Source organism: Anneissia japonica, unplaced genomic scaffold, assembly GCF_011630105.1.
Source record: "Anneissia japonica isolate Jap-2015-1 unplaced genomic scaffold, ASM1163010v1 scaffold263_len647688_cov178, whole genome shotgun sequence".
Classification (NCBI taxonomy): domain Eukaryota; kingdom Metazoa; phylum Echinodermata; class Crinoidea; order Comatulida; family Comatulidae; genus Anneissia; species Anneissia japonica.
Genome location: NW_022734777.1, coordinates 560,728 through 587,353, shown reverse-complemented (window position 1 = coordinate 587,353; position 26,626 = coordinate 560,728). Strand labels below are relative to the sequence as shown.

General features: G+C 35.4%; 2 protein-coding genes across 2 annotated transcripts in view; both read left to right on the top strand.

Moving 5' to 3' along the window:
* LOC117116449 (DDB1- and CUL4-associated factor 1-like) overlaps positions 1-9,001 on the top strand; it is a 20,614-nt gene extending 11,613 nt beyond the window's left edge. Inside the window, exons 19-31 of the mRNA XM_033260491.1 lie at positions 992-1,067; positions 1,329-1,390; positions 1,610-1,682; positions 2,220-2,291; positions 3,013-3,069; positions 3,420-3,587; positions 4,632-4,865; positions 5,739-5,832; positions 6,043-6,150; positions 6,935-7,008; positions 7,433-7,534; positions 7,890-8,109; positions 8,398-9,001. Of these exons, the coding sequence (XP_033116382.1) occupies positions 992-1,067; positions 1,329-1,390; positions 1,610-1,682; positions 2,220-2,291; positions 3,013-3,069; positions 3,420-3,587; positions 4,632-4,865; positions 5,739-5,832; positions 6,043-6,150; positions 6,935-7,008; positions 7,433-7,534; positions 7,890-8,109; positions 8,398-8,438 (1,381 nt within the window). The 3' untranslated portion in view covers positions 8,439-9,001. The remainder of the gene's footprint in view (positions 1-991; positions 1,068-1,328; positions 1,391-1,609; positions 1,683-2,219; positions 2,292-3,012; positions 3,070-3,419; positions 3,588-4,631; positions 4,866-5,738; positions 5,833-6,042; positions 6,151-6,934; positions 7,009-7,432; positions 7,535-7,889; positions 8,110-8,397) is intronic.
* Positions 9,002-13,610: 4,609 nt separating this feature from the next.
* LOC117116460 (ubiquitin-conjugating enzyme E2 N) lies at positions 13,611-23,631 on the top strand. Its single transcript, XM_033260509.1, has 6 exons — positions 13,611-13,692; positions 14,987-15,065; positions 16,750-16,851; positions 18,751-18,895; positions 21,061-21,201; positions 23,371-23,631. The coding sequence occupies exons 2-6, from the start codon at positions 15,036-15,038 to the stop codon at positions 23,400-23,402; spliced, it is 450 nt and encodes a 149-aa protein (XP_033116400.1). The 5' UTR covers positions 13,611-13,692; positions 14,987-15,035; the 3' UTR covers positions 23,403-23,631.
* The last annotated feature ends 2,995 nt before the right edge of the window (positions 23,632-26,626 follow it).

The window sequence follows — 26,626 nt, the reverse complement described above, 5'->3', positions numbered from 1 at the left end:
CCAATCCTCAGACCCTGGGACATCACCCGGGGAAATTCGTGTACGCGAAGTTGGGCGTAAAGTCGGTGTGGGATTCTACCCGGGGAACTATGGTAATATTTTATAGCAGTAGTGACTGAGAAAGTTTTCTCTATTGTTGAAAAAACAAAACCAAGCTTCGAGCTATCATGACAACAAAAATTTAAAGTGCTTTAATGACACACAAGCTGAAAATGTTGAACAGATTATAAGTGTCATTCGAATAAATCGTCGTTCACATCACGAACTAACACAATCAAAGTAGATTGTGTTAGTTCGTGAAATCACAGTAGCGCGTCAAAACGAGCGCGTATTGGTTGTCCAGCAATTTTGTATTCTTTACCACACAAAAAGGCCTTAACGACAACAGCGCGTATTTTGACGCGCTTTTTTGATTTCACGAACTAACACAATTGAATTTAATTGTGTTAGTTCGTGATGTGAGCGACGAAATATTGACGTTATGACTCCAATGAGATCCAGCGAAACAAGCAACATACCGTGCCCTTCATGGTGAAGTTTGTAAGCCTACTGATTAAAATGTAACTTAAATATTTTTTCTTGGTTGTGAGGTAAATAAACAGTACACTTGAAATTAAGTAACTCTTGTTTGAAGCAACTGTACAGGAATTAGGATATAATTGCCATCTTAATTTTTTGTCACCAATGAATAGCGTCCCTATTTTTGATATTTGAATGTTTGCAGGTATGTAAATATACAGCATTTGATGGACGGACCTGTCTGGGGGTGTAGGTGTACGTAAAAACATTAGAAACCATTACTGGACTGCATATCCCTCTAAACTACGTTTACGTACAAAGGAACGTACACACCCGCAGGGTTCTGGTTAACAATTTACGAGTGCAAAATCAAACAAATGGTTTATTTAAAGCCTGACTAAAAAAAGTAACAGCCCTAACATTACTATCATTTTTATGACATTTCTACAATTTTGTTTTCCTTTGTTGGTAGACCACACAAATGCCCAGAGCCTCGCTTCAGACTACACGCTCCACTGAACATCACAGCGAGAATGAGCAGACGATCAGTAAGTGTATTCCTCAGTTCTTTTTAAAACTCTATCCACACTATGAAAGCATATCATGCCCATATTTGGACATCATGATGTCATATGCCTATATTTGGGCATGATGATGCTATATCAAGCATGATCATGCCTTTGGTAGTGTAATGCCGTTCAGGCACTGACTAAGGTAACCAACAAGAACTTTTGTCTAACAACATTGTATAAACAAGCCTTACATTGAATTAAGTGTATTGCTATCAACACTATTCTATTTTTTAAAAGTATTTTCCAAGGCATGGAGGAGTGGATGGAGACAGATGCACAAGGCACTTTATACATAGCAGGTAAAGAACACTGATATTTGCCATCTTTATTCATTCATTTGGTAAAATATAAGTGAATCAAAGGAAATACGGAATGTTGTGGGGTTCAACCTAATAACTTTTAAAAGTACCATTCCTATTAGTATTATTGTTATTATCTTCGTTTGCCATTATTACTCTTTTATTATTTTTCTTGTTGCTGTTTTCATTATTATTTTTTTACTATTATTGTTATTTAAGATTCCGTGCAATGCAGACATTGAAGGACTCTGAGGAAGATGGCTGTTTCACTTGCTGCATGTTTGGCAAAAAGGTTTGGCATGTTCTAGAAACTTATAATAAACATCACCGTTAGAGGTGTTGTCTAATAATTTTATTTTTAAAAGTATATAAACAATGTAAGGCAACAAAACTTTTTTAATTTCTAGGATTCAACCGGAATGTTGAAATTTTGAAAAATCCTAAATAATAATGAAAGTACATTATATCAATTCAGATTATATTTCAGTTCATACTTAAACCACAGTCATAGTTTACATGTAAGCAAAGGTTCAAAACCTGAACCCCTGGCCTCCCAGGCCAGACTGCCCGTCTTCCTTTCCTTTGCATTTGGGCCACACTGTGCAAAGGCAAGCTGTGGGGTTTGCCACTCCTTTGGCACAGCAGTGCAAAAGCCATTTATACTCTTAGTAGAGAGAGATAAACGTGTATAGAAATTGTCTTGCCTAAAGACACAAGCTACTTGCACAGTGAGGGTTTCGACCCCCGACCTCAAGGTCAACATTTGCGCCAACAGCTTTCTCTACAGTATATGTGTATTATTCCTTACATTTTTTTTTGTTATCCCCAGGACAATATGGACTGTCTGTATACCGGCAACTATTCAGGTGATATCAAGATATTTAATGCAATTACTGGAGCTGTGAGTATTAAGAAATGAAACAATATTTATAATTAGTGGATTAATTATTATATAATTAATTGCAAATGTTTATGGGATGGCAGTGGCACCATCTTCACTTCTGGTGGTATTACAGTAGGTTGTGTTTCTGTTTTTTTTTAAGAGGTGTTGTTTTTCCATCTTTTTTCTTGTGTCATTGTAAATTTGGGAGTGATTGTTTGTTGGTCTGATTTCCAGTTGTTGAGTGCATGCGAATAAATGGTGTGTTACACGTCTGCCATGTGATAGTACAGGAGGCTTAACCCTTCAACCCTTTATTAGCATTGGATAGGCTCTAATCATGGATTCCACCATCATGAGTTCGTCACTGGAGTTGCTACCAGTGCATATTTCCAGGGCCTGCTTAAAATCACATGATCTGTTTCAGTTCCACATAAATTTTCTTAATCCTATCAGCACTTTCTCATTTCAAATTTCCTTTTTCTTTTTGTCATAGTTTAAGATAAGATTTATTGGTCCAACATGTAAAAAACAATATGGAAATTTGATTTATAGATTCCATATTCCATAATAGACCATTGTAGGTGTCATCACTCTCATTCTACAAACTTGCCCTTTAAGAACATTTCATGTTTTGTCCTTTTGCTATTTATCCTAATTTATAGGTTAGTAGTCATATTTCGCCTGATGGTATTTATTCAGTGAGTTTGATTTTGTTTGTTTGTTTTTTTTTTATTCACAGGAAGAATCTGTACACATGTGTCAGGATTCGCCAATTGTACACTGCCAGCCAAGCAAGGTGAGAGGAATATGTATGGACACATGCCCAACTTAACACACCCACATACATACATTTAATGTAGGGTACATCCTACATATTCATTAATTATCATAGATAACCTGACAGACACCCAACAAGCACCTTTATACCCTGTGACAGATATCCCATTTCAAACCCTGACAGACAAATACTTTTTAATTACTGTAGTCAGAAGTATGTAAATACATAGATAAAAGATAACTGAGGCAAAGAATGAGTTAAGGTGCATATTAGTTTCATAAATTATGAGACATATATCTTGCAAGTAATGGAAGAGAGTTAATTTTTACATGTTATGTATGTTAACTTTAATTGTCTTTGGTATTCAGAATGGTAAACTGTTACTAACGTGTTCTTCCTGGGACCAGCCATTATCCAAATTGTGGAGCGTTGGATCCGAGTTGGAAATAGCTCATACGTTTGATAATGATCAGTACGTGGAGTTCAACAAAATTTGCCAAGACCGTATTATAGGAACCAAAGACGACACTGCTCATGTAAGTAAACATAACATCTTGTCAAAACAAAAAGAGCAAGATGCTAGGGTATGGAGAGGAGGTATTTAAGAGTAATTACCTGTTACCTGTCGGTGTCACCTGCTCTCAGCGTTTCAATGACCATAAATCTCCATCTTTAGCTACATTTACACTAGACACGATAAAGATATGACAACGACATATCATTGCGTCATTTATATTCTTCAATACTAAGCACATTTTTTATCGTGTCATTATCGTATCTAGTGTAAATGTAGCTTTTCTTGATTTTCATTTTTTTGCACACATTCTCCACACTTCAACTTGGTCCAGTCTTCGATGTTACTCATCCAGCTTATTCTTGGCCTCCTTCTCATTCTTTTACCTTCTAATTTTCATTCTAAAAGCTCTGTCTGTAAGCCATTTCTTATATTAATGTGACCAAAGTACTTTATTTTTCTTTCCTTTATTGCCAGTAAAATTTGTTGACTTGTCAGTGTTAATCTCAATTTATGTAATTGGTAAATTATTGTTCTAATTAATGTATATAAGTTTTTCAACAATGTGTTGATTGTCGTCATTCATGTAAAATGTTTCACTGTGTAAATGGAACTAAAAGCTCTGAAAAGTCAAGATTATCATTTCTGTTAAATTATACAAAAATGGCCCAACCTCATGAATTATCGATTGATTAAAGTTAAAGGTAGTCAAACCTGTAAATGGCCGGAGTGCCCATTTCTCCTTCTTAAGCGTTGGTGATAGATTGTGCAATGTGTTGAGGGAATGTCACTCATCCTACTGCGAGTATGTTAATCTTCCCAGGTTATGCTGGCGCCCATTTATGCTCCTCGGTAGACAGAGACAAATGTAGAGAAAGTGCCTTGCCTAAGGACACAAGCGACTTGCACAGTAAGGAATAGAACCCCTGACCACTAGCTTGTTTCCACATTAATGTATAGCTTTTCTTATGCGTACAATGACCAGGTTAGTAACCATGAGGTATACAATATTTCATTTTTTATGTATGTTTTAATTAATTCTTTTTTTTTCTTTGGCTCTATATAGATATATGATACAGAGACCGGCCAGAAGATATTAACATTATATGCTTCCGAGTTAAGCAATCACTACACGAAGAACTCTGCCACATTTGACCCCACAGACGAACTTGTTCTGAATGATGGTGTATTGTGGGATGTGCGTTCTGCAAGAACAATCTACAAGTTTGACAAGTTCAATCAACACATCAGTGGTCAGTTCCATCCAACAGGGCTGGAAATCATCATTAACTCGGAAATTGTATCCTTTTTTGAACTCTAAAATTACAAAATTTTTCGGTCTTATGCTAATGATTGTATGCGTTTTATTATCCCATTTATTAACCATTTATTATACTTTCAGCTCCTTGTGCAAATATTCCATGATCATTACAGCTAGTAAGCTGCACATTAACATCCAAACCTATCAGATACCGAAGGGATCCCAAGTTGGATGGGCCTTCTCCAAGACATCTGGTTTAATAGGCCTGCTTATCCCAAATCATATTTTGCCCTGTGTAGTAATACCCATAACCACCAGATTTCTAGGGAGACAATTGATAATGCTGTAGCGACAACATGCATATATCATGAATTTGCAGGGGATGGGTTAGTTTCTAGATGTTACTTTCTCGCAGGAGTGATGAAGGCCGCCCCGATTCCTTGAGACTCTTGTAACACCCAAGGGACTTTGGTCCCATGAACCTTCTTTTACACTCCTTGTGCTAGTTAAGTCATGTTGGATTGGGTTGACATTTATTCGGTGTGAACATCAAGAATAACACATAAACGAATATAGACTTGTTTCCAGTGAGGTCCTTCTAGTGGTGATTGGGCAGTACAATGGGAGACAATCCCCTACTCTTTTCTGAAGAGTGTACTGCGTTTCTTAATGTGCATATGTGCCATCGTGCGCACAAGACCAATTGATTAAATATCTCATGCAAAATACAGTGTGCTTTTTTTATACTTGCATTTTGGCCTTCCAGCGCGGGGAACAGCGAATGGAATTGAACCGGGCACCAAAAGTTAACAGTGGATTTCTACGATTTAGTGCACTCAGGTTTCTCTAGAAGAAAAAAACTGTATATAATATATTGTGGATTTCTATATTATACCCTTAACATGTTTTTAGTGGGATTTACGAACATTTCATCTGCTACACACAGTTCCTGCATTAGACCAGTGCTATATAGTTTTCAACAATAAAGGAGATGTTATTTATGGTGGTGAGTTTTGCCTTTACATCAAAACAGAATCTATTTCATTAGTTTATTTCGTGAATACTTACCTGGATATACCGACTAAATAACCGACCAAACCGAGTGTCAAGCGTGATAGACACTCGGAGAGCCTCTTTATGTCGTTCGTTTATTATTTTACTTTAAATTACAGTGGAAATACAATTGCCGTTTTTTTTTTCCCCACCTTTTTTTCAGCTATGTTACAGCATGATAACGACGACGATCCTTTGGGGCAGCAAGCAATGCATAGTCCATTTGGAAGCTCATTCCGAACGTTTGATTCAACAAATTATAAGCCAATAGGTAAATATAGGACATTACATACTTTTTCATTTGATACTTCTAAAGCTGTGTCCAGACTAACATATTTCTTTGACGAAGTATTGTTGTATACCCATATTTGGTCATGCTGTGCCTATATATGGTCATTATGTGATTTCTACTTGACCATATTTAGGCATGTCACTTGTTTTTGTGAGTCACTTGTTATGTTTTTTATTCACACAATCAATCTTTCAATCTTTGAAAGAGTGACTGTTCCATTTCACTCGGCTCCGCCTCGTCGAATGGAACAGTGAAACTTTTAATTCATAAAAATATCCTTCCCATTGCACTCATAAATATTCATTATTTGTATACCATTACCAACAAGTGCTTGTTACGTTGATTAGGTTGCATGCTGATTTAATTTACAACACAAAAGGCCTACAAGAATAATCACTGTGATGATAACTGTGGTGATAATACAGGTCTCTCTCCAATTAAAGGCCACTTCTGGTGCTGGGTTTTTCCACTGTCTTTAACAGCTTTGGTCTCTAATTAGAATGATAGATAGATAGAAAGATAAAAAACAATTGTTGAATTGTGTCCACAGAACAGTGGTCTTTAATTAGAGGTGGTTTATACATACAGTGGTCTTTCATTAGAAGGAGACCTGTAAGTAATTGTCAAAAATTAAATATCATAGATAAACTTTTTGTAAATTGTAAATTTTGGGATTTTTTTTTACATTCTTTTAATTACATTGGCTTTATATAATTTAATTTCTGTAAACAGTAGTGATTGAATTTGTTATTTTTTACCACAGCAACAATAGATGTAAAGAAGAATATTTTTGACCTGTCAGTTGACCCCACTGACACGATGCTGGCTGTAATTGAGGTAAAATAAGTAATTCTTAATCCAATAAATAATATTACTTTAGTTGTGGTAGTAACGAACACAAATCTCTTTTAATAAATATTTCAATATATTTTTAAGTAACTTTTTTCTAGTTTGGAAACTAGAATTATAATAGGGAGCCAAGAATGGAGATGAATGAACTTTCCGCTGAGCCCCGCCCCATTCCAGGCTATTTTCTGATTGGTCAGTTAAGTTTGATTGACACTCTGGAAAGTTCCATTGAGGAGTGGGGGGCATTTTTTATTGAGGAAAAAATTGTTAAAAATACATCTGATATGGAATAGAACTAAGGATAATAAAGGTATTTATGGCTCTGTGCAGTGGTTGTCGCAAATTTTATTAATGTGTATTATTGTAATATGTACTCTTTATTTTTTTTATTTATTTATTTTTTTTATTCTAGCATCAAGGCAGTATGGAGAACCTAGATGTTGGGAGTTTCTGTCACCTGTATGAGATTGGACGGAGCAAACTCAGTGAAGAAGACGACGATGACACTGAACAGGTGTGCTACAGATACCTGCCCAGACTTTCACATTTTTTATTTGACAAAAACATGATGTGCCTAAATATGGTCATAATGACATCACATCATGACCATATATAGGTACATCATGACTATATATGGGCATACAACAGTTTTTTGTCAAATAAAATTATGATAGACTGGACAGCGCTTTACACAATTTAATTATATGAAATTGGCTAGGAGGTCACACAGTATGCTCTGTCTAAAAAAGTATGTCTTCACAATCTATTACTGTACAACATTTTTCCTCCTTGTTAAGTGCAGCCATGCTCTAAGCATTTTTAAGCATGGATCATCTCACTTATTAATCTTTTATTTTTTTTCTCCACAGGACGAAGATGACGACGACGATGACGACGATGATGAAGATGATGAGGAGGATGATGACGACGACGACGATGATGATAATGACGACGATGATGGGGATAGTGATGACAGCGTAGAAGTGATGTCCAACAACAGCGACAATGATCTGATGATAGATGATGAGAACATGGATGTTCTACTTGGTCTTGATGATGACGACGAGGAGGATTTTGATCCCGAATATGGTAAGTATCTTTCTTATTTCAGTGTACATGTAATCATTTTAGTTTTTAAGCTGAGTCCATACTGTCTTATTTTAAAAAATCACAAATTTGAGTGATGAGCCCATATATGGGCATGATGATATCATATTACACCCAAATATGGGCATATTACATTTACTTGTCACTTAAAGATAATGTGGATAGAGGTTTAGTTTAATTGTATTTTGTTCTTACTATTTTAAAAATTTTATCAGTGTTTATTTCCTAATATTTACTTTGTAGTAATTATTAAATATGTTTGTTCTTCAGGAAGTGGTGATTCTGATGATCTGTTATATTCACTTATTTGAGCTGAAGCCTTTGTTCTAACAGTTTTATAGGTCTACAGCCGGCCGCATTCTTCTTTAACAGAAAAATGGCTGGTTCCCTCGAGACTGCAATTAAATGATGCATGCCATATGGATTGGTCTGAACAACAATCCGCTCTAATTGCCGCCGGCAACCAGAAGATAGAAATGCATCATCAAGCGATGATGCGGAGTGGAGATGGTTTCAGTGGACAGACCACTGGCCGAGGCAGCATTGGCCCGGATTAAAAAAAACAATGCGCAGTATTTGTAAGATAATGTTCAGGCAGGTTTTATGTGAATAAAATGTAAGAAAACGCTATATACCATGTACCAATGGTTTCAATGACATTGTTATTGATGAAATGATTGTTTATCTTTATTGATGAACTGGTATGTGATAAAATTGTATTATAGCAGGGTGGACAATAAAGAGGTTGGTGGAAAGTTATTATTGATAGTAAAATACAGTATTGGCAAATATATGTTATTACATAGACCTTCTTACCGTAAGCCATACCAGAAAACTATTAAAATTTCGCCCAATATATTTACTTCTCTTCAAATGTAATTGTAAGGGTTTTTTTTTTTTGGTTTTTTTGTTTTGTTTTTTTTTTCTGCAGAAAAGACTACTTGTACTGCTATAGACAGGTCATGCTTGTTTATAGGCACGGGTTCCTGATTCTTGGAAGTTTACTTTTTAATATATTGAAGCTATTATAGATAGATTATATACATGCTACTGTGGCTTTTATAACAGCAGTGTAAAAATGTTCTATAATTTATAGAACATTATGAACATCATGATTAATAGCTGGTTGCTTTTTTCAAGTTTTTCTGTTGTTTTTTTTTTTTTTTTCTTTTTTTTAATCTCAGACGATATGTTCGTCTCTAGAGTTAGAACACCTACTTTCATTCTATCCAGCCCAATTTTTAATTTTATCAAGTGTTGCCAGAAACAGGGCCAAAAATATCGCTAGTATCTACTGAAGTAATGAATGTCACTATATACACATTTTCATCAATCAAATTTCTACCTCATTTCATCATTAATATAGATGCATTCGGTTGCACTATAGGACAATTTATCAAGTTAACGGTTTATATCAGAATCTGAATCATATTTAGTCTGTATATAATTAAATTACACAAAATAAATCTTACTGACAGCCCTGTTGCCTTTCATAATGAGTGAGCACACTTATCAAATGAATCCAGTCTTACACATTGCAATTTTGCTTACGATAAGCTATGCTACAGCACTTATGACTACAGTACATGATATCGTACACTTCTATATGATTGACGGTGCTGTGTTGTATGCGTAATACCTCTCACACTTTGCCCACAACTGCCGCGCACCAGACAACTACGATTTAGCGTGTTGTAGTGCAGATTATGGTAAGGAAAATCGCAACATGCGAGACTGGCTAGATAAATGAGTTGAGAAATCTTTAGTTTCAACACGTTAAGGTATTTGTCATGGTGCTTGCATGTGTTTTTCCCTTTACGCCTAATTATATTTGGTTTATAGAAATTCCACTGGCACATGCGTGTTTGAAAGCTATTTTCGTGTCCATTGCTAATTTTGTTTTCAGTTGGTACGTTTGAAAACACGTGCTGAAGTAAGTGATATGAATTTTGACTGACCTAATCTGGTTAGTACATTTCACTGAGTAATCAAACCTAAATAGTAGTGAAACTTATTCGATTCGACTTGTACGATTCACATGAGAAAAAATGTTACAGGTTCTGTGTCAAATAAAGTTTAGTATTCGCGTCCATGTGAACGCGCATCCGTGTAAGGTAAAGGTGGGAGAATAACCATAACTTGCAGCATAATTGTGCTGAATTGCGTAGGGGCGTGGTCCTAGCGGCCATAAAGAGGCGCTTATAGTAGCTACACTTCCCATGAAATATCCAACTAAGAAATCCTGACATTTCAAGAGGCCTGTAAGGTGTTGGAATTCTAATCGTGAGATCGGGAGTTCTAGATCGACGCTCGTCGCACTGCTTGTGTCCTTGGTCAAGGCACTTTACTTACGCACCTGGTAAGGTGGTGTGACATTGAACGTATGTGGTTGTGCGTGTAAAGCAACACGACTAGGGAAACAGAAAAAAAGCTGCACAAAAATGTGCTGGTTTGACAACTAAATATCCTGTGACCCAGGGAAATACTGATGCCAGCGTCTTTGTATATTTTCTGGATTGTGGAAGATGCCATATAAATTCGGATTCTAAAAAAAGATAATATGTGTGCAATCTTACAGGGCGGTCTTTTCTTGTGATGTGCATATTTTCAATGCGTATTAATGTTTAAATAGTTATTAATTTGTGTGAAGACAACGGTGATTTTCGTAGGAACATCTCAGGAAGTTCGTGTTAAATTTCCTTGTGTCAGTGTGATATTTCACCACATGTGATTCAGGTATTAGTTTTAGGGCTACACTACACCTACAAATGAAATTTATTTTTTAGAACTGGTAACCGTTTATAATAAGTGATTTCCCTCTTGATGCTAAATTATGTAAAATTTATTAAGATACACTATTTGTTTGGGTGACTTGCCAATGCAGGAATCCGAGATATAATTAAACAGATGCAATTCATGATTGCAAAGGAAATTGCTATTTATGCGAATTGTGATTTCTTTTTACCAATGATCTTTTTATGTCAAACCTTTGTATTATGTTATATTATTTTTTTTTCAAAACTTTATAATTCGTTTATTATAACTCGCAATGTGATTGATTATAATAACAAAGTATGTCACACAATAAAGGGGTTTGTTGTCTTGGTTAACTTTCGACATTTTAGGGCCGTACTACCCATGGGTTGGGTCCAAGTGGAGCTCATGGGCCGACTTGGAGCAAAATGAATTAATTGGTGAAGAATATTCTGGTCGGGACCCTGGTCCCCTAAGCGCTGGTGCTGGCTTAGTCGGTGTGTGCTAATAGATGTTACACAATTGATTATGATTACCATCACACAAATGAGCAAAATAAAAATACTTTATTGATATTACGAATTGAATTGAATATTGCGGCCCAATGTAAAATTCAATACAATTAAGAAAAATCATCCGAACTACTTACTACATGTAATATTTACGTCATAAAAAATGTGACTTCTTTAGCCTTAACTGTAAAACTTCGAATAGAAGCACAAAAGGCTTAATTTCGAGAAGCCCATCTGGAATTTAAGGCCTTCCACCCCCTCCTCTTTAGTTTGCAAAATAGCCTCAAAAATAGCCTCAAAAAGAAGTCCAAATTTCAAAGAAACAAGATAAATTAAAAACACGCTTGATTTATAAAGTACTTAAGTAGTTTCAATGATTTATTCAAATAGGCCTATACTCCATAATACAGACTGATGTTACAGTGGTCCTATTTATTGTTTTATAGAAGTACAGGTCTCCCTCCAATTAAAGACCACCTTGGAACCGTGGTTTCCCAAAATTCACAGCATTCAGTTTGAAAAGGTGACCCCCTCTTTACTTTCCGAAAGTAGCCCATCTAGTAAAGAAGCTCATCTTGAAAAGATCCAAAGTTCGCAAAAAAAAAGACCCAAAGTTCACAAAAAAAAGAAAAAGACCACGACTTAGACTATTAGAGGACTTACTGTTATACTACAGCTTAACCATAACTCTACTATAATTTGTGACCGCTTCGGTAAGCTTATGACTGTGTCTGGAGAAAAAACAAAATGCTGCCAATTCGGGATAAACAAAAGTAAACAAGTGTGCCACTGTCATGTGGCTCTCACCAAAGCAGGACCTCCCAAACACAAAGAATACAATACAATATCATCAATGAAAATATAAAATTTGAAATTTAATATAACAAAGGAAAGATCTCATTTTTAGGCTAGAGAGAAGAGTCTGCTTCTCGCATCATGCCGTTCCAAACCTCCTTGGAAAAACGTTTATATTCCCAAAGATACCCGATCAGAGAGTAACATTCTGACCAGCGGCGACAAGGCGGAGTCCGACATGTACGATGGGGGGTCCAAGCCAAGGAGGACTAAGCCTCGGTCCCTCGGTCGGCGGCCTGGAATAAAACTCGCTTGTACTATTGTAGGGTTCATGGGGAGAGGTTTATGGCTTTGTATGGTCCAAAATGTACTTTTAGACCACAATATATTAGCAGTCCATAAGGGGTGCGTGAGAGTACACACCATGTTTGCGCTGCGCCTCACCATTGGTTGGGGGTGAGGTGCGAACATTGAGAATGGACCTCAGGTGTCCGGAAATTGTGCTCTCTTCTACAGTTCTACACTTTATAAAATCACTATGTTCATAATGATAAAGATAATATATTAACAATTTAATACAATTATTTTTTATTACAATTTAGGGGGTGCGTTGATTCACTGCCCCAGCACTGGTTCAATATAATAGATTAAATGGCGAAATCCCTTGTCATATCCGGCTAGGGAGAACAGATAGGCTCATACTGAAAATAAGTAAACATTTTTTTAAATATATTATTATTATAATAGGCCTACAACAAATAAATTAAATGGCAAAATAATGGAAAACAGTTAATTAGTCCATTGATTGAATATGCCAATATATATATATATATATATATATATATATATATATATATGTGTGTGTGTGTGTGTGTGTGTGTTGTATAGATAAAAAATAATAACAGCGCTAGAAGAGGAATAGACCCTTTGATGGGGGGAGGGGCAAAGAAATTGGGGGTAGGGCGACGGTTAATGTCTTAGTGGAGGACATATCAATGGTGAAATTTGCTTACAATAAGGGCGTGGGCGGGTTTGGGCTCCCCCTAAATCCGCCGCTGCCTATTGATCACCCATGAAGTTTTAGACTACAATATTAGTGATTGGTCATCAAATAGGCATATATTTTTGGTCCGACTGGGGAGTCCCCTGCCCCCGCTGAGTGCCCTCACTGGGGTCCACCCAGGCCTGACCGACGGGGGAGTTCCCCTTCCCCCGCTTGGCTGACAGAAATAAGTTGATATGACGTGATTTTACTACTTGAGCGAAATTTTTTGGCTCAGCAAATTTTCAGTGGGGGAAGCTTGGGATTTCCCATCCCAAGCCGCTCTAGCATTCCGATCCCCTCTGGATACGCCCCGACCCTGCCCTCCTTATGTGAAACTGAAACAAATAATTGGTAATATCCTGGCAACCACTGGTCGAAATCTCTATGATGGTTGAACAGGCAGGAAGTATTGGTGGGAGAAAAGTGCGGTATATCATTGGAATTCAGATAAAAACATAAGTATGCATGTTTAGGCTAGTTGTCCATTATGACTATTTTAATTATAAATACAACTTTTGGGTTATTGTCATGAAACTATAAGTTGAAGTTGCTTTAATGTTTCAGTTATTTAATTACAGATATTCTGTTATTTATAATACGATCTCGTGTTAACTGTAGGCCTTAACTATCGCTAGGAATGCTCAGCGAGGTTGGATTGAGGGGAGCGAGAGAGGGTGACTTAGGGAAAACGTCTGTCGTGCCTAGGCCTAGCACCTAGACTATCATTATACAAAATAGAATTTGTGGTATTCAACCTTAATATTCAATTTCTTTCGTGTTCACCAATAGCAAGTAAAGGCCTATGTGGCCTAAAGGGGTAAATATTCGTAATAAATGTATGTTTAGAAGGCAATTTATTGATTGTTATTACATTAATATTAGGCATCTAGGCCTAGAACCTAGCCTGGCTTTGAGGGCCTAAAACTAGGCTAAGCCTGTGATGACATGCTAGCCTAACCTAGGTCCTAGGCTAGGCCCCTAGCTTGGATCAGGTAGACCATTATGAGTTTAAGACATGACCTACACCCCTGTGGTTCTTGATCCCTAAATTGGTATGAGGGAAATAACAATTTATATTGGAATTAAATGTACACTGTTTAGCATTGCAATTTAAAAATGAGGAAGAATATACAATACAATGTTATATTAATTTAGTTTTTATATATATTATGAAAGATATGCTCAGTATATTTAACTACAGAAATTATCAATTATATCATACATGTCAATTTTTTTTAGACAAAAAAAATTCTCACACAAGGAAATGTATGGACGGCAGAGTCATAGTATGGATATTTGCAGAAATATCATTAAATTTATTATTAGGCTAATAGGCCTAGCGCCTTTCTTTGCAGTTACAAAGCGCTTTTGACCCTGGTTTTATATATATATTTTAAAAGGTATGCTCAGTATATTTAACTACAGAAATTGGCAAGTACATGTCAATTTTTTTAGACAATAAAAAAAATTCTCACACAAGGAAATGTTATGGACTGCAGGGTCGTATTATGGATATTGCAGAAATATCATTAATTATTATTCGGCTATAGTCCTAGCGCCTTTCTTTACAGTTACGAAGCACTTTTAACCCCGGTCATTGTAATTGTTTTTATCATTTATGTTTTATTAATATTTTTTTCGATTTTGTAATAACAAAAATATTTACACTGACTTAGATAGGCCTTTTATTTCTAATACAAAAATGTATTGCATAAATATCAGATATGATTTTTGTGTCATTTATGTTTTGCAGTTACTGGACTTGAATCTACTTTCTCACATTCCAGTTCAAACCTTTTATAATGGCAGGATTGCCACGAAGAATAATCAAGGTTGGTTAATATCAAGTCTATTAAATTCAGGAAAAATTACCGGTAATAATAGTAATTGTTTACAAAGCAACTTGTATACAGAGGCTAAAGCACTTCATGTTCAGTGAACCATGCAACCTTTATATCCCTAATGTGTTACAGCTGCAGGATTGAAACATAATTAATTTCACGATCATACATTAAATGAAGTTGTTTTCATATCCTTTCCCTCTTTTTTTGATACACTTTTTTTTTACTACTACAAGCCTAAGCACACAGATGCTCTTGCAAAAATACAATCCTTATAGGGGGCGCCAGAGTTCAATTTCTGTTTTAAAATATTTACTCTAGATGATTGATTGATTGATTTTATTCAGTATCTGTACATACAAAAATACAAAGCAAACTAATACAGGGAAAACGAGGACATAATACTAAGGATGACATTGACACAAGAAAAGTAAAAAAGAAACCTTATTTCCATTAAGGTCCATACATTAAATTAGTGAGAATACAAAACAAAAATTAAAAATCAGCAAGATAAAAAAATAACCAAGACAAAAAAAAATGGACGATTAAAAACATAATGTTATTCCTTAGGTATAATCCCTCTCCCTAATATACACCCAATTTTATACCACCCTTTCCTTGGCAGCAGGAGAATACGGTATATATCAAGGTATCTTTATTTCAGAAAATCAAAATCAAAATATCATCGCAGCACAAAGCTGAATTGAGATAAAATGTACAAATATTCGTCAAAGTATAAAAAATAGTCTTAAAATTACAGGACAAACTCAAATTTACACCACAGAATCCAAAAATCACACACAAACACCGAATTAAACAAGGCTATTGAAACATTAAATTGGAATTAAAAAACCACATACATAGGTCATTATAAGTCATTACAGAATTATTATTATTATTATGATATTATTAATATTGTTGCTATTATTATTACTATTATTAATCATAGACATTGTGTTTAATATTAAAATTTTTATTGCTAATTATTATAATTTGTATAAAAATTGGTCATGACTTCTACAAAAATGTTTTGAGAAAAAAATATAAAATATTGGCTTTTAATTAGGCATACAGGGTAGAAAAATTGCCATTTCAACAAAAGGGATTTCCTGGGTATAAGTCAACCCCCAAAAATTGGCCCGATTTTTGGTTCAAACTCAAAGGGGTTGGGGGGCTTATACAAGAGGAAGTACTGACATTTTACAATTACAACTGTATTGGTTCAATTTTGCATCTTCTCTGAACAATGGGTCATAAAATTATACTTCACTTTATATAGTGTTGTAACAGGAAAATTACTGAAATGTACAGAATTTTGAAGATCGCATTTAGCTACTCAAAATGAGCTATTCTTACAAGAAATTGACCATTCTTTCTATTTGTTGAGATTTATATCATGAAATTCACTTCTTTTTATATAAAATGAGAATTAAACCCAATTTTGTTATTTTAACCAATATTAAATTTTATTAGTTAATACTTCTACACAAAAATGGAAAGTATTGAACATTTGAATATTAATGAGGTTATACATATAACACTGTTTTAATATTATGCTTTCCTAAAGAAAGCATGATTTTTGTCTATATCATTGTTCATTAAATAAAAGAGTATCTCACCATTAACTGATCTGCTAGTTTATTGATAATTCTTTGTTTTTTTGTTTTTTTTCAAGGAAACGCAGAGGCTTATGGCAGAGCCTGTGGCTGGAATCAAAGCTATACCAAATGAAGATAATGCTCGTTATTTTCATGTTCAAATGGCAGGTCCTAAAGATGTAAGATATTTTTTCTCATTGGGGTTTCATACACAGAGTGTAACGCACAGTACATACCATACACACTTTAACTTTATAGATTTTTGTGCGGCTTGAATGTTCATCGGAAGTTGTCCGGAGACACAGGGCTTGTGATTTGAGGAGGGCCGGCTGCTTCCACCCCCTCCCCCTTTTGGAAGGTAAAAAAAAGAACAAGAAAGAACAAAAGAGAAATAATTAATCGCCTAAAACGGCTAACCGACCTGAACAGAGGTAATTTTCTTAAGGCATTCAAGTCAGTTGGGAGGGTATCAGTGTCGTTGGCCTTGGTGGCTTTGTAGATTCTAGGCCTACATCATTCTGCAACATTTTTGTTGTTTTTAGTCCATGTTGCAAGGCAGGACATTACTGTAGTTTAGCTTAACTGATCTCCAATACGTCATACTGCACTGTGTTAGTTTATGTCGTAAGGTCCATGTCAAAAGGTGCGACATCAGTTTAGCATAACTTATACCCAATCATACATCATACTGTGCTATCCCAGTCCATGATGTCGCCAGTCCATAATGCAAGGTCCATATCACAAGGCACAACTCAACATTTGCTTTGCTTCAACATAGACAAGACACTTTTTATACCATGTTTAGCAAACCCGCCAACTGCAAATATTGATAATTTAGAAAAAATAAATAAAATTTCTTTTTTGGCCAATTAGTACACTCGTTGCCACGAAAAGTGGAAATTTCAGAAAAGATATATATATATTTTTTCCTAATTATATAAATTTGAAGCATTTAACCATCCTTTTTTACATTCACCAATAAAATTTTATTTTTTATTTTCTCCTCCATATGGATGATTTTAGCAGAACTATTTACTAAATGAGAAAACAAAATTTATTTATTCCGCCCTCCTCCGATAATCTTTAAAAAAAATAAGTATGCGAAACAAGGAATAAAAAAAGTCTCGCCTTAGCTTCAATGTATTACCATTCTTTGATGTCTCCATTACATGTCACAAGGTCCATATCATACGGCGGGACATCAGTGCAGCTTAACTTACCTCCAATATATCATACTGCACCATGATGTCTCCGGTCCATGTGTCTTCTTGAGCTTCAATCCCTTTGTTTTGTCCTCCCATATGTCTATGCTTCTCACTCATATGAAGCTCTGTCGCCACACAATGTGTTTCAAGGCTTATGTTGTTGATTTTTATTGGATTGGATTGGACGTATTCGGGGTAAACACCACGAATAGTCCATGAAAGTCTAGAAGAAGACTTATTTCCAGTTGGGTCCTTCTGGTGGTGATTGGGTAGTACACCGGGAGACAATCCCCTACTTTTTTCAGAAGAGTGTACTGCGTTCTTTGACGTGCACATGGGCCATAATGCACACGGGACCAACGGCCCGTGCGCGTCTCATCCGAAAGACGGTGCGCTATTGTAACTTGTATTTCAGCCCTCTAGCTGAAACACAAGGAGAGGCAGCGATGGGAATTGAACCGGGGACCTAGAGATCTCCACGGTTCAGCGCACACACAGCAGCTACCACCAGATTAGACAACAGAGCTAAGCTGCTCTCTTATGATTAACCTCATAAAATCTATTAAAATCCGTCTACAAATTTTGCTATCCTGGGAGGCATGCTGAAATCTTGGGGAGGTGTGGAAGTGAGTGCAATTTCTAGGGAGATGTGTTAGAAAGTTCAATGAGTTTGCACCTCAGAAGGACCATCTTTATTCTTTATGCGACCTGTATCAGAAGTCCAATGCTTTACAGTGCAGGACTTGGCCAATGAAAATTAAAAGCCAACGCTGTGTTGGTAGATCTAAAAAAGTAATGGTGTGTTAGATGTGTGACACCTGAAATATAATACTATGAACCAATTTGCTTATTTCTATTTTATTTTTCTTTCAGTCACCATTTGAAGGAGGTTTTTTTAAATTAGAATTATTTTTACCAGAAGAATATCCGATGTCGCCTCCCAAAGTGCGATTTATGACCAAGATATACCATCCAAACATTGACAAATTGGGAAGAATATGCTTGGACATCCTCAAAGGTTAGTTATAGCAACAATACATTGTTGGTATCATAATATGTTAGACTTATATATTCTCATAATATGGTGAATTGAGGTGATTTTTAATAATAATAATAATATGTTAGACTTATATAGTCTCATAATATGGTGGTTTAAGGTGATTTTTAATAATAATAATAATATGTTAGACTTATATAGTCACATAATATGGTCATATTTAATAATAATAATATGTTAGACTTATATAAGTATCATAATATGGTGATTTGCAAACAAGGCATCTAAACACTTCACATTATTGCCCCCTGTCATTAGATCAAGCACATATGGAACACATACTCCACTTCCTGGGGAGAATTCCATAATGTTGCAGCTGTAGTCAGCAGCGCATTTTGTGTTTGAACCTACCAGGTACCCACTTGTACTCCAGGGTGGTGAGAAACAACTGTAGGTAAAGTGCATTGCTTAAGGACACAAGCGAAGTACACAGCAAGTGATTGAACCTGCAACCTCAAGGATAAGAAACAGCACCGCAACCACTGCGCCACTCCTCTTTAACTACTTGAGCTCTTTCTACACAATCAAATTTTCTTTGAAAAAAAGTCATGATGTGCCTATATATGGTCATGATGTGCCTATATATGGTCATGATGTGCCTATATAGGGTCATGATATGCCTATATATGGTCATGATATGCCTATATATGGTCATGATGTGATGTCATCATTACCATACTTAGGTGTGTCACACGTTTTTTTTTATAAAAAATTTGTTAGTCTGACAAGGATTTAGAGGAGGATTGATAAATGCTCAGTGCAATTTTTTAATTTAATTTTTAAAGGGTGGTCATATTCAATTTTTACTATAAGACAGTTAGTCTTTAGTCGTAATTATTATTCTTAGTATTATTATTATTATTATTATCACTTTTATATATATTAGTATTATTGTTGTCATTATTGTCTTGTAATTGTTTTTGTAATTTAAATTTTGTTAATATTTACTTTTAAAATGGCCTTGTAAAAATCACATTTAATTTGTGATCAAGTTTTCCGTTTTCAAATAAAGTCATTATTATTATTATTATTATTATTATTATTATTACGGAACGACGAAGGGTATTGCAATGATGTGTGTTGGGTGCGTGTGCTTCTGGGCGCTTAACTCAAAAACTATTGGACCGATAAGGCTCAAACTTTCACGCATTGACAATTTTATGTGTGTCCTAGATTCTCCCCAAATTTGGTGGTAATCTAAGTTACAGTAAGATGCAGATTTTAGAACGTTATTTATATATTTTTCGGTCGCAACTGACAGATCCTACTTGACCAGATCATTTGAGTTATTTGACTAGGCCAGGCTAACTCAGGCGGATCGACCGCAGACCGACCATGTGTCAAATTTTGGCAGGCAGACTGGAAGCAGTATGGACGGCGTTCAAGCCGATTGATGGGTTTGCCACCTGAGGCCTATGATGCTAGGCCTTGTATCAGATGCATTGGAGAAGTACTGTAAGATTGGCAAGTTGATTGGCTGAGCGGTTAAGTCAGGGGCACCGTAACCCTCAGCTCTAATATCGGCGCTGGTTCAAATGGCTCACTCGCCAATGGGTTCCGGTGGTGGAACAAGTCTTCTCGGATAAGGACTTTAAACCGTAGGCCCAGTGTACGCATTTGGCTTGTGTGCACTTTAAAGAACCCAGTACATCCTTCGATTTTAGAATGTTTTTAATATTTTCCAGCCGTATATCTCACAACTTGCCGTCCCAATTTTATACATAAAAAATAATTTTTAATAATAATAAAGTTACTCTATAGATGCACAAAAGCTAAAAAGTTAATGATAATAAAATTATTTTTAAAAAACGAGGGAGATTCAAACCCCATACAGCCGATTAACTTTACACAATACGTGGACCTTTGCTGCTAGGTTGCACCAGATAAGTATGTAAAGCTGGTAATAATTCACCCCACACTATAATACATCAATAACCAGCGGAGTGAGCGAATCGACTATATACGTAGATATGGTGCAACAGGGCAAGAGTTTGTAATCTCAGATTATCTTGTTATTATTACTATTATTGTTAATAATAATAATAATGATACTTATTATTATTAGTACATATTAATTAATTAATTATTATTACTTAATGAGATTTTTATTCTTATTATAATTTCAGATAAATGGAGTCCTGCTTTGCAAATAAGGACAGTTTTGTTATCAATTCAAGCGTTACTTAGTGCACCCAACCCCGATGATCCCCTTGCCAATGATGTGGCTGAACAATGGAAAGCAAATGAATCACAGGCCCTTGAAACAGGTAATATGCAAGAACTTTATTATTTACAGTATCTGTATATTTTCAGTTGTGTAATTTTGTGTGTGTGTGTGTGTGTGTGTGTCTGTCGCGTTTTGGTGTTTTCGTGTGATGTTTTTTTTGTACGACATCTCAAAAACGGCTGCACAGACATGACTGAAAATTACAGGAAGTGTTAGGTATAACCAATTGAAGAAATGATTAAATTTTGGTAAAGGTCCGGAGTAGGGTTTGGATGTCAGGTTCATTAAAGCGATTTTAGTGCAAATGTCCAAGACAAGATAGTATAATACATACTTCAAGTATCGTGTCGGGATTCAATATTTCCACAATTATTATGTCATCATCAGGAATATCATTTCTGATGATGACATAATTAATCCCCATATTTATATTTCCAAAATATATCCATTTCAACACTAACACATGTATTTTGTTTGTCAGCTATAAGAGTAAAACTTGTTGGCAGGTGTACAACTGATACAATAAAAGGCATTCGAAAAGTGAAGTGATTATATTTTGGTGTCGATTAGTACAGGCATGAGCGAACCCACTTGCCCGACGCCCGGGACAAGTGTTTTTTATGGTCGGACAACAAGAATTTTAAGGACCACTTGTCCGTGGACAAGTACTTTTAGCATAGGCTACTTCACCATGGAATGCATAATGCTTTTACAGTACTTATAAAAAGTCCAACTCATGACAATATGCATCATATTTTATTTTATTAACAAATTTTCGGTGCACAATGAGATATCAAACAGAAACGGACTATGGTTATGCACTGCACTGGTGCTGTGTGTTGTTGACCCAGTTTTCTGCAACATGATTCAACATATCACGTATACATATTAACATTAAACATGCTATGTCAACGACTAAAACTCGTCATATACACTATACTTGAAACTCTTATCAAAGTTACATACACTATCTCTGCTTCTGACATTAAAAATGAAAACAAAAGGAACTTTGGTAAAGTGCATCTCAAAACATATTGGAAAATACTTTTACAAAGCACTCAACTTAAATGATACACCCAGGCGCAGTTAGCTACAAACACGAAAGCTAGAAATTATTGTCAACCCAAAACCTAGAATCAACTCTCATAGTTGCACTGTCGCCAATCTCTCCAAGGAAGATAATTAAGATTTGGTAGGAATATACCTCACATTAACAAGACTTACCAGTTAGTAAACAAAATGTTAAAATGATTATAAGTTGCTTCATTGCTTTTTGAGCCTTTTTACGAGTACAAGCTTCTTTTTTTGTAAGTTATATTTGCAAAGTCAGCATTGCCCAAGTCAACTGTACACTAGTTAAAAGTTTGTCATTGTTTCAAACCTTTCAAAATTATGAGGGTAACGAATATTCTCTACAGTGACGGATTCAATGGGGACGCATCTGCCACCCTCCCACCTAATTTTGTTTTTAATTATAAAAAATGGTGAAAATATCCAGAAATCTAGAGGTACTCTAATCATAAATTTTCTTACCTCAGCCCCAATCATGGTCGGGCTGAGGTGGTATTAACATCCTATCTGTGAATGTCCTTCCTGGACCCTATCTATTTCATATCCCTGGATTAGTCATTCCACCATTTTATAAAAATGAACATTCAGGATACAATATTAAAAGTGTACTTTAAGTTACCTTGTGTTCGACTTAGCTGAGGTTGACTCATAGTGAGTCTATAAAGCACCTGTGTGCATTAACCTATTCTCACCTGTTCATTTATCATGTGAACTACTAACATTTGATTGACCGAACGGTTAATGCAGGGGCGCCAAAACCTACAGCCATAATAATGGCACGGTTGCCTGTGGTTCTGATGGTAGAACAAGTCTTCTCGGATAAGGACCCTAAACCGTAGGCCAAGTGTACACAATTGACTGTTGTACACTTCGCAGTACATCCTTCGAGAAGAGTAGGGGGTTACCCCGGTGTATTGGTCAATTTAGCCCCTGTTGTTGTGGACGGGCGCAAGTGCGCCTCTTGGCAACTGATTGGACATGATGTGACCTTTAGGGGAGTAGAAAGTTGTTGAATGAGTTGGTCCATGTCTGTGCACAATACAGCCTAGTTACAGCTGCAAGCCACAGAGCATCTTCCTACCTTTACATTTACCTAACATTTATGCACAATTTTAAAATGTTTTCTTTACTTTTGCAGCACGTGCTTGGACCAGAATGTATGCTTGTTAACACACAATGATGACTTCTTTATTGGAATAAGTGGCGGCACTTCTATATCCCATGTTTCACAAGCCTTTTTGTGAAACCACCCACACTGGAAGAAAATTGTTTTCATGACCATCAATAAGTATTCCAACTAAACTAAAATCAATTGAAAATATCGAGATAACATTTTGTAAGATGTTGAAGTATGTATAGGTAATTTGAATTGCTAATTTGAGTCTGTGCCAAAGCCTCACATCTTGTTTATGATTAATTTATAGATCAGGTCATTTTTAACAGCAGAGCACCAGGTCATCAGATAGTCGATCAGTGTTTTAAAGGAGCTAAACTTTTGCAAAATTTGTGAGAAAGATCTGCTCTTTATTGTTATTATTGTTATTATTATTATTATTATTATTGTTCATCATTGTTAATTTTATTTTTCATTATTATTTTTAGTGATATTAATTTTATTGTTATTATTAATATTTTTATTGTAATTATCATTGTTATTAACATCATTATTAACATATTTATTGTTATTTTTATTATTATTGTTGTTACTATTATTATTGTTATTATTATTATTATTATTATTATTATTATTATTATTATTATTATCATTATTATCATTATATTTGTGGTACATAGCTCAGTGAAATGTTTGTGCAAAATTTAGCCCAATATTTAGTGACAAATTAATTGAAGAAGAATTGTGACTACTGTAGCACAGCACACCGTATTTCAAATATGTGTGCAATTTTTATACATAGGCAAGTTCATTGTTTTATCATTATACCTGATATTGGTTAGATTTCAGGGGTAAAATTCATGAGGTTAGAATAGCATAGGTTGAAACTGTCCCAAAATCATCATTGCCGCAATAAAGTAGCACAGGCACAAAACAAGATGCCCAGTGGTTTATAATTCGACGACATTTCTAGAAACCGTGCTGACTGTATTATTCCATGCGGTTTTTAAACAATTAAGCTACACTTGTGGCCCGCTCCACTTTACTCGAATATATTATACAAGAAAGTATAGCCGAAAGCATTCTGATTATTTGATCTTTCAAATTTTGCCAATATCTTGTTTTCCAAGTAGACTATTGTAACTTCCTATAAGCTAGATAACAACACGATAATCAAATGTTCTTTACGAAACCCAAGTAACATTTTTCAAATTTGTTACCTTGTAGATCTGGCTAAACTTCATCTTCTTTAAAATCGCTACACATTTTTTTGCAGAGTAAATTTGATTATAATGACATCACATCATGTCTATATATGGGCATCTCTTCATACAAACAATTGATGTTCAGTAACTAACACAAGAAAATCAAGTATAATGATCGTTGAAGGAGAGAGAAGGTGGTATCGTTTTGTGTCACCCGGTTGAGCTTAGGCAATTCGTCGCCGACCAATTTGGGGCCTTCCACATTGCATCGGGGACAGCTACATAATGTAGCAACAGTGTAGCATTTTATGGAAAACAGGATTAAGCGGCATGTACACCTATGCCTATGTGCCGTACATGTTGTAGCTAAGAGAATGTGGCGAACCTCCATATTTCTTTCATTACATTGTAGAAACTTCCTTACTATTTTTCATGGTGTTGGTTAAATATTTTTGGTTCATAAAATTTACCAGTTTTTATTTTTTTTATTTTTTTCAAAATAGGAATGAAAACTATCACCATATTTTTCATCAAGTGAATGTCACACTTGATATGTCGTGTGTACAGGTTCAGAATTCTCATTAAATCCTGTACCTTATCATTTACTGAATCATGTAGCATGTGTCAGTTGTATATTTATGGGAGTTTTTGTGTAAAGTGTTTTCATTTGTGTTTTCATTTCAAAACACACCAACACTTAATATTGTCACCTAACCAAAAAAAGTTATAAGATTTACTTTTAGTATGGTTCTTAAACATGAATGTACATAACACATAATTAAATACGAACATAACAAAACAGATATAAAATAATGGACAGAAAACATGTATGTAAATAGTTACACACATAATATACGGTTGTTGACACATCATAGCATGTTGTTAGTGAACATTACATTTTGATCTGTTATTAAATGTGCTTGTATGCTGAGTTAGAATATTATATATCATTTAGGTATAACGACTTTGAAAAAATTATTTTAAAATGTGACGAAAAAGTCGCAAATATAACGAAAAACGAAAACAATCTAACACTGTATTATACAGTATTATTAGGCATTTATTGTTCAACTCATGATTTTTATACCGGTATACTGGTATGAACCATGGATTCAATCATGGCCTTGACCGCGCAACTGGGTGAAGCTGGATAAATTCGTGAACTTTTACAAATTTCAGTTAAAAAATTATTAAAAACACTTCATGGTCCTATGTCATTTGTAATTTCTTTGCAACAATTGGGTTAAGAATTATGAAAAAAATAAATAGTGAGAAATCCACAAGACGAAACAATTTCACAATGGTTAATAACAGGTTAAAATGCTCAGTTACCCTAATGCATTATTTATGAACATAATATCTTCAATGTATTGTCGCATTGAAAATTTGAACAAAGGGTAATTTACGAATTTAGTTTGTCATAGACCCCCCCCCCCCCCCCCCCCGAGTTTGCTTTCATTCGATGAACCGAAAGTAAGCTTGTCAACAACCGTTGTAGCCTTATGTAGAAAACTCATCAATAATCATGACGACTGTGGTAAAACTGAGATCAGAAATCATAAGAATACAACACAAATTTTCTTATTTTTTTATTCAAGAGCATCGTGATGGTATAAAAAATTCTATGAATAAAGGAAACAGCTTCGTTTAGATGTTCGTCCAATCGGTCCAATGCATATTTTCATTTTCATTGCAAGAGTATAAAACTGTAAGAGGTCCGACTGACCTGATCTTGTATGCAGCAAGGTATGCAGGCAATGGAATGCTAAAAGTACTACCACAAAATAGGGGGCTCCCTACGTACGCGTGCGTGTTGCTCGAATCTTTTTAAAACCCACACCCCTTCGTGGGAGTACTTTTTGCGTTTCAAAGAATCCCCGGCAGTCGGACCTCTTGCAGTTTTATACTCTTTGCTTAAGGTCATCCTATGACGTTGATGGTCTTCCGTTATGTCCCGCCCATAGGCGTAGATTCCGGGGGGATGGAGGGGATATATCCCCAATATTTGACAAGGGGTGGGGGGAATGGTCCATTGTATCATCCCCCCAATATTTTGACTATGTATGGGATAAAAT

Coding starts and splice junctions, on each gene's coding strand:
- LOC117116460 (XM_033260509.1), top strand. CDS start 15,036: ATGGCAGGATTGCCACGAAGAATAATCAAG. Junction 16,852..18,750: donor AAATGGCAGGTCCTAAAGAT/GTAAGATATTTT, acceptor TTTTTCTTTCAG/TCACCATTTGAAGGAGGTTT. Junction 21,202..23,370: donor ATCACAGGCCCTTGAAACAG/GTAATATGCAAG, acceptor TTACTTTTGCAG/CACGTGCTTGGACCAGAATG.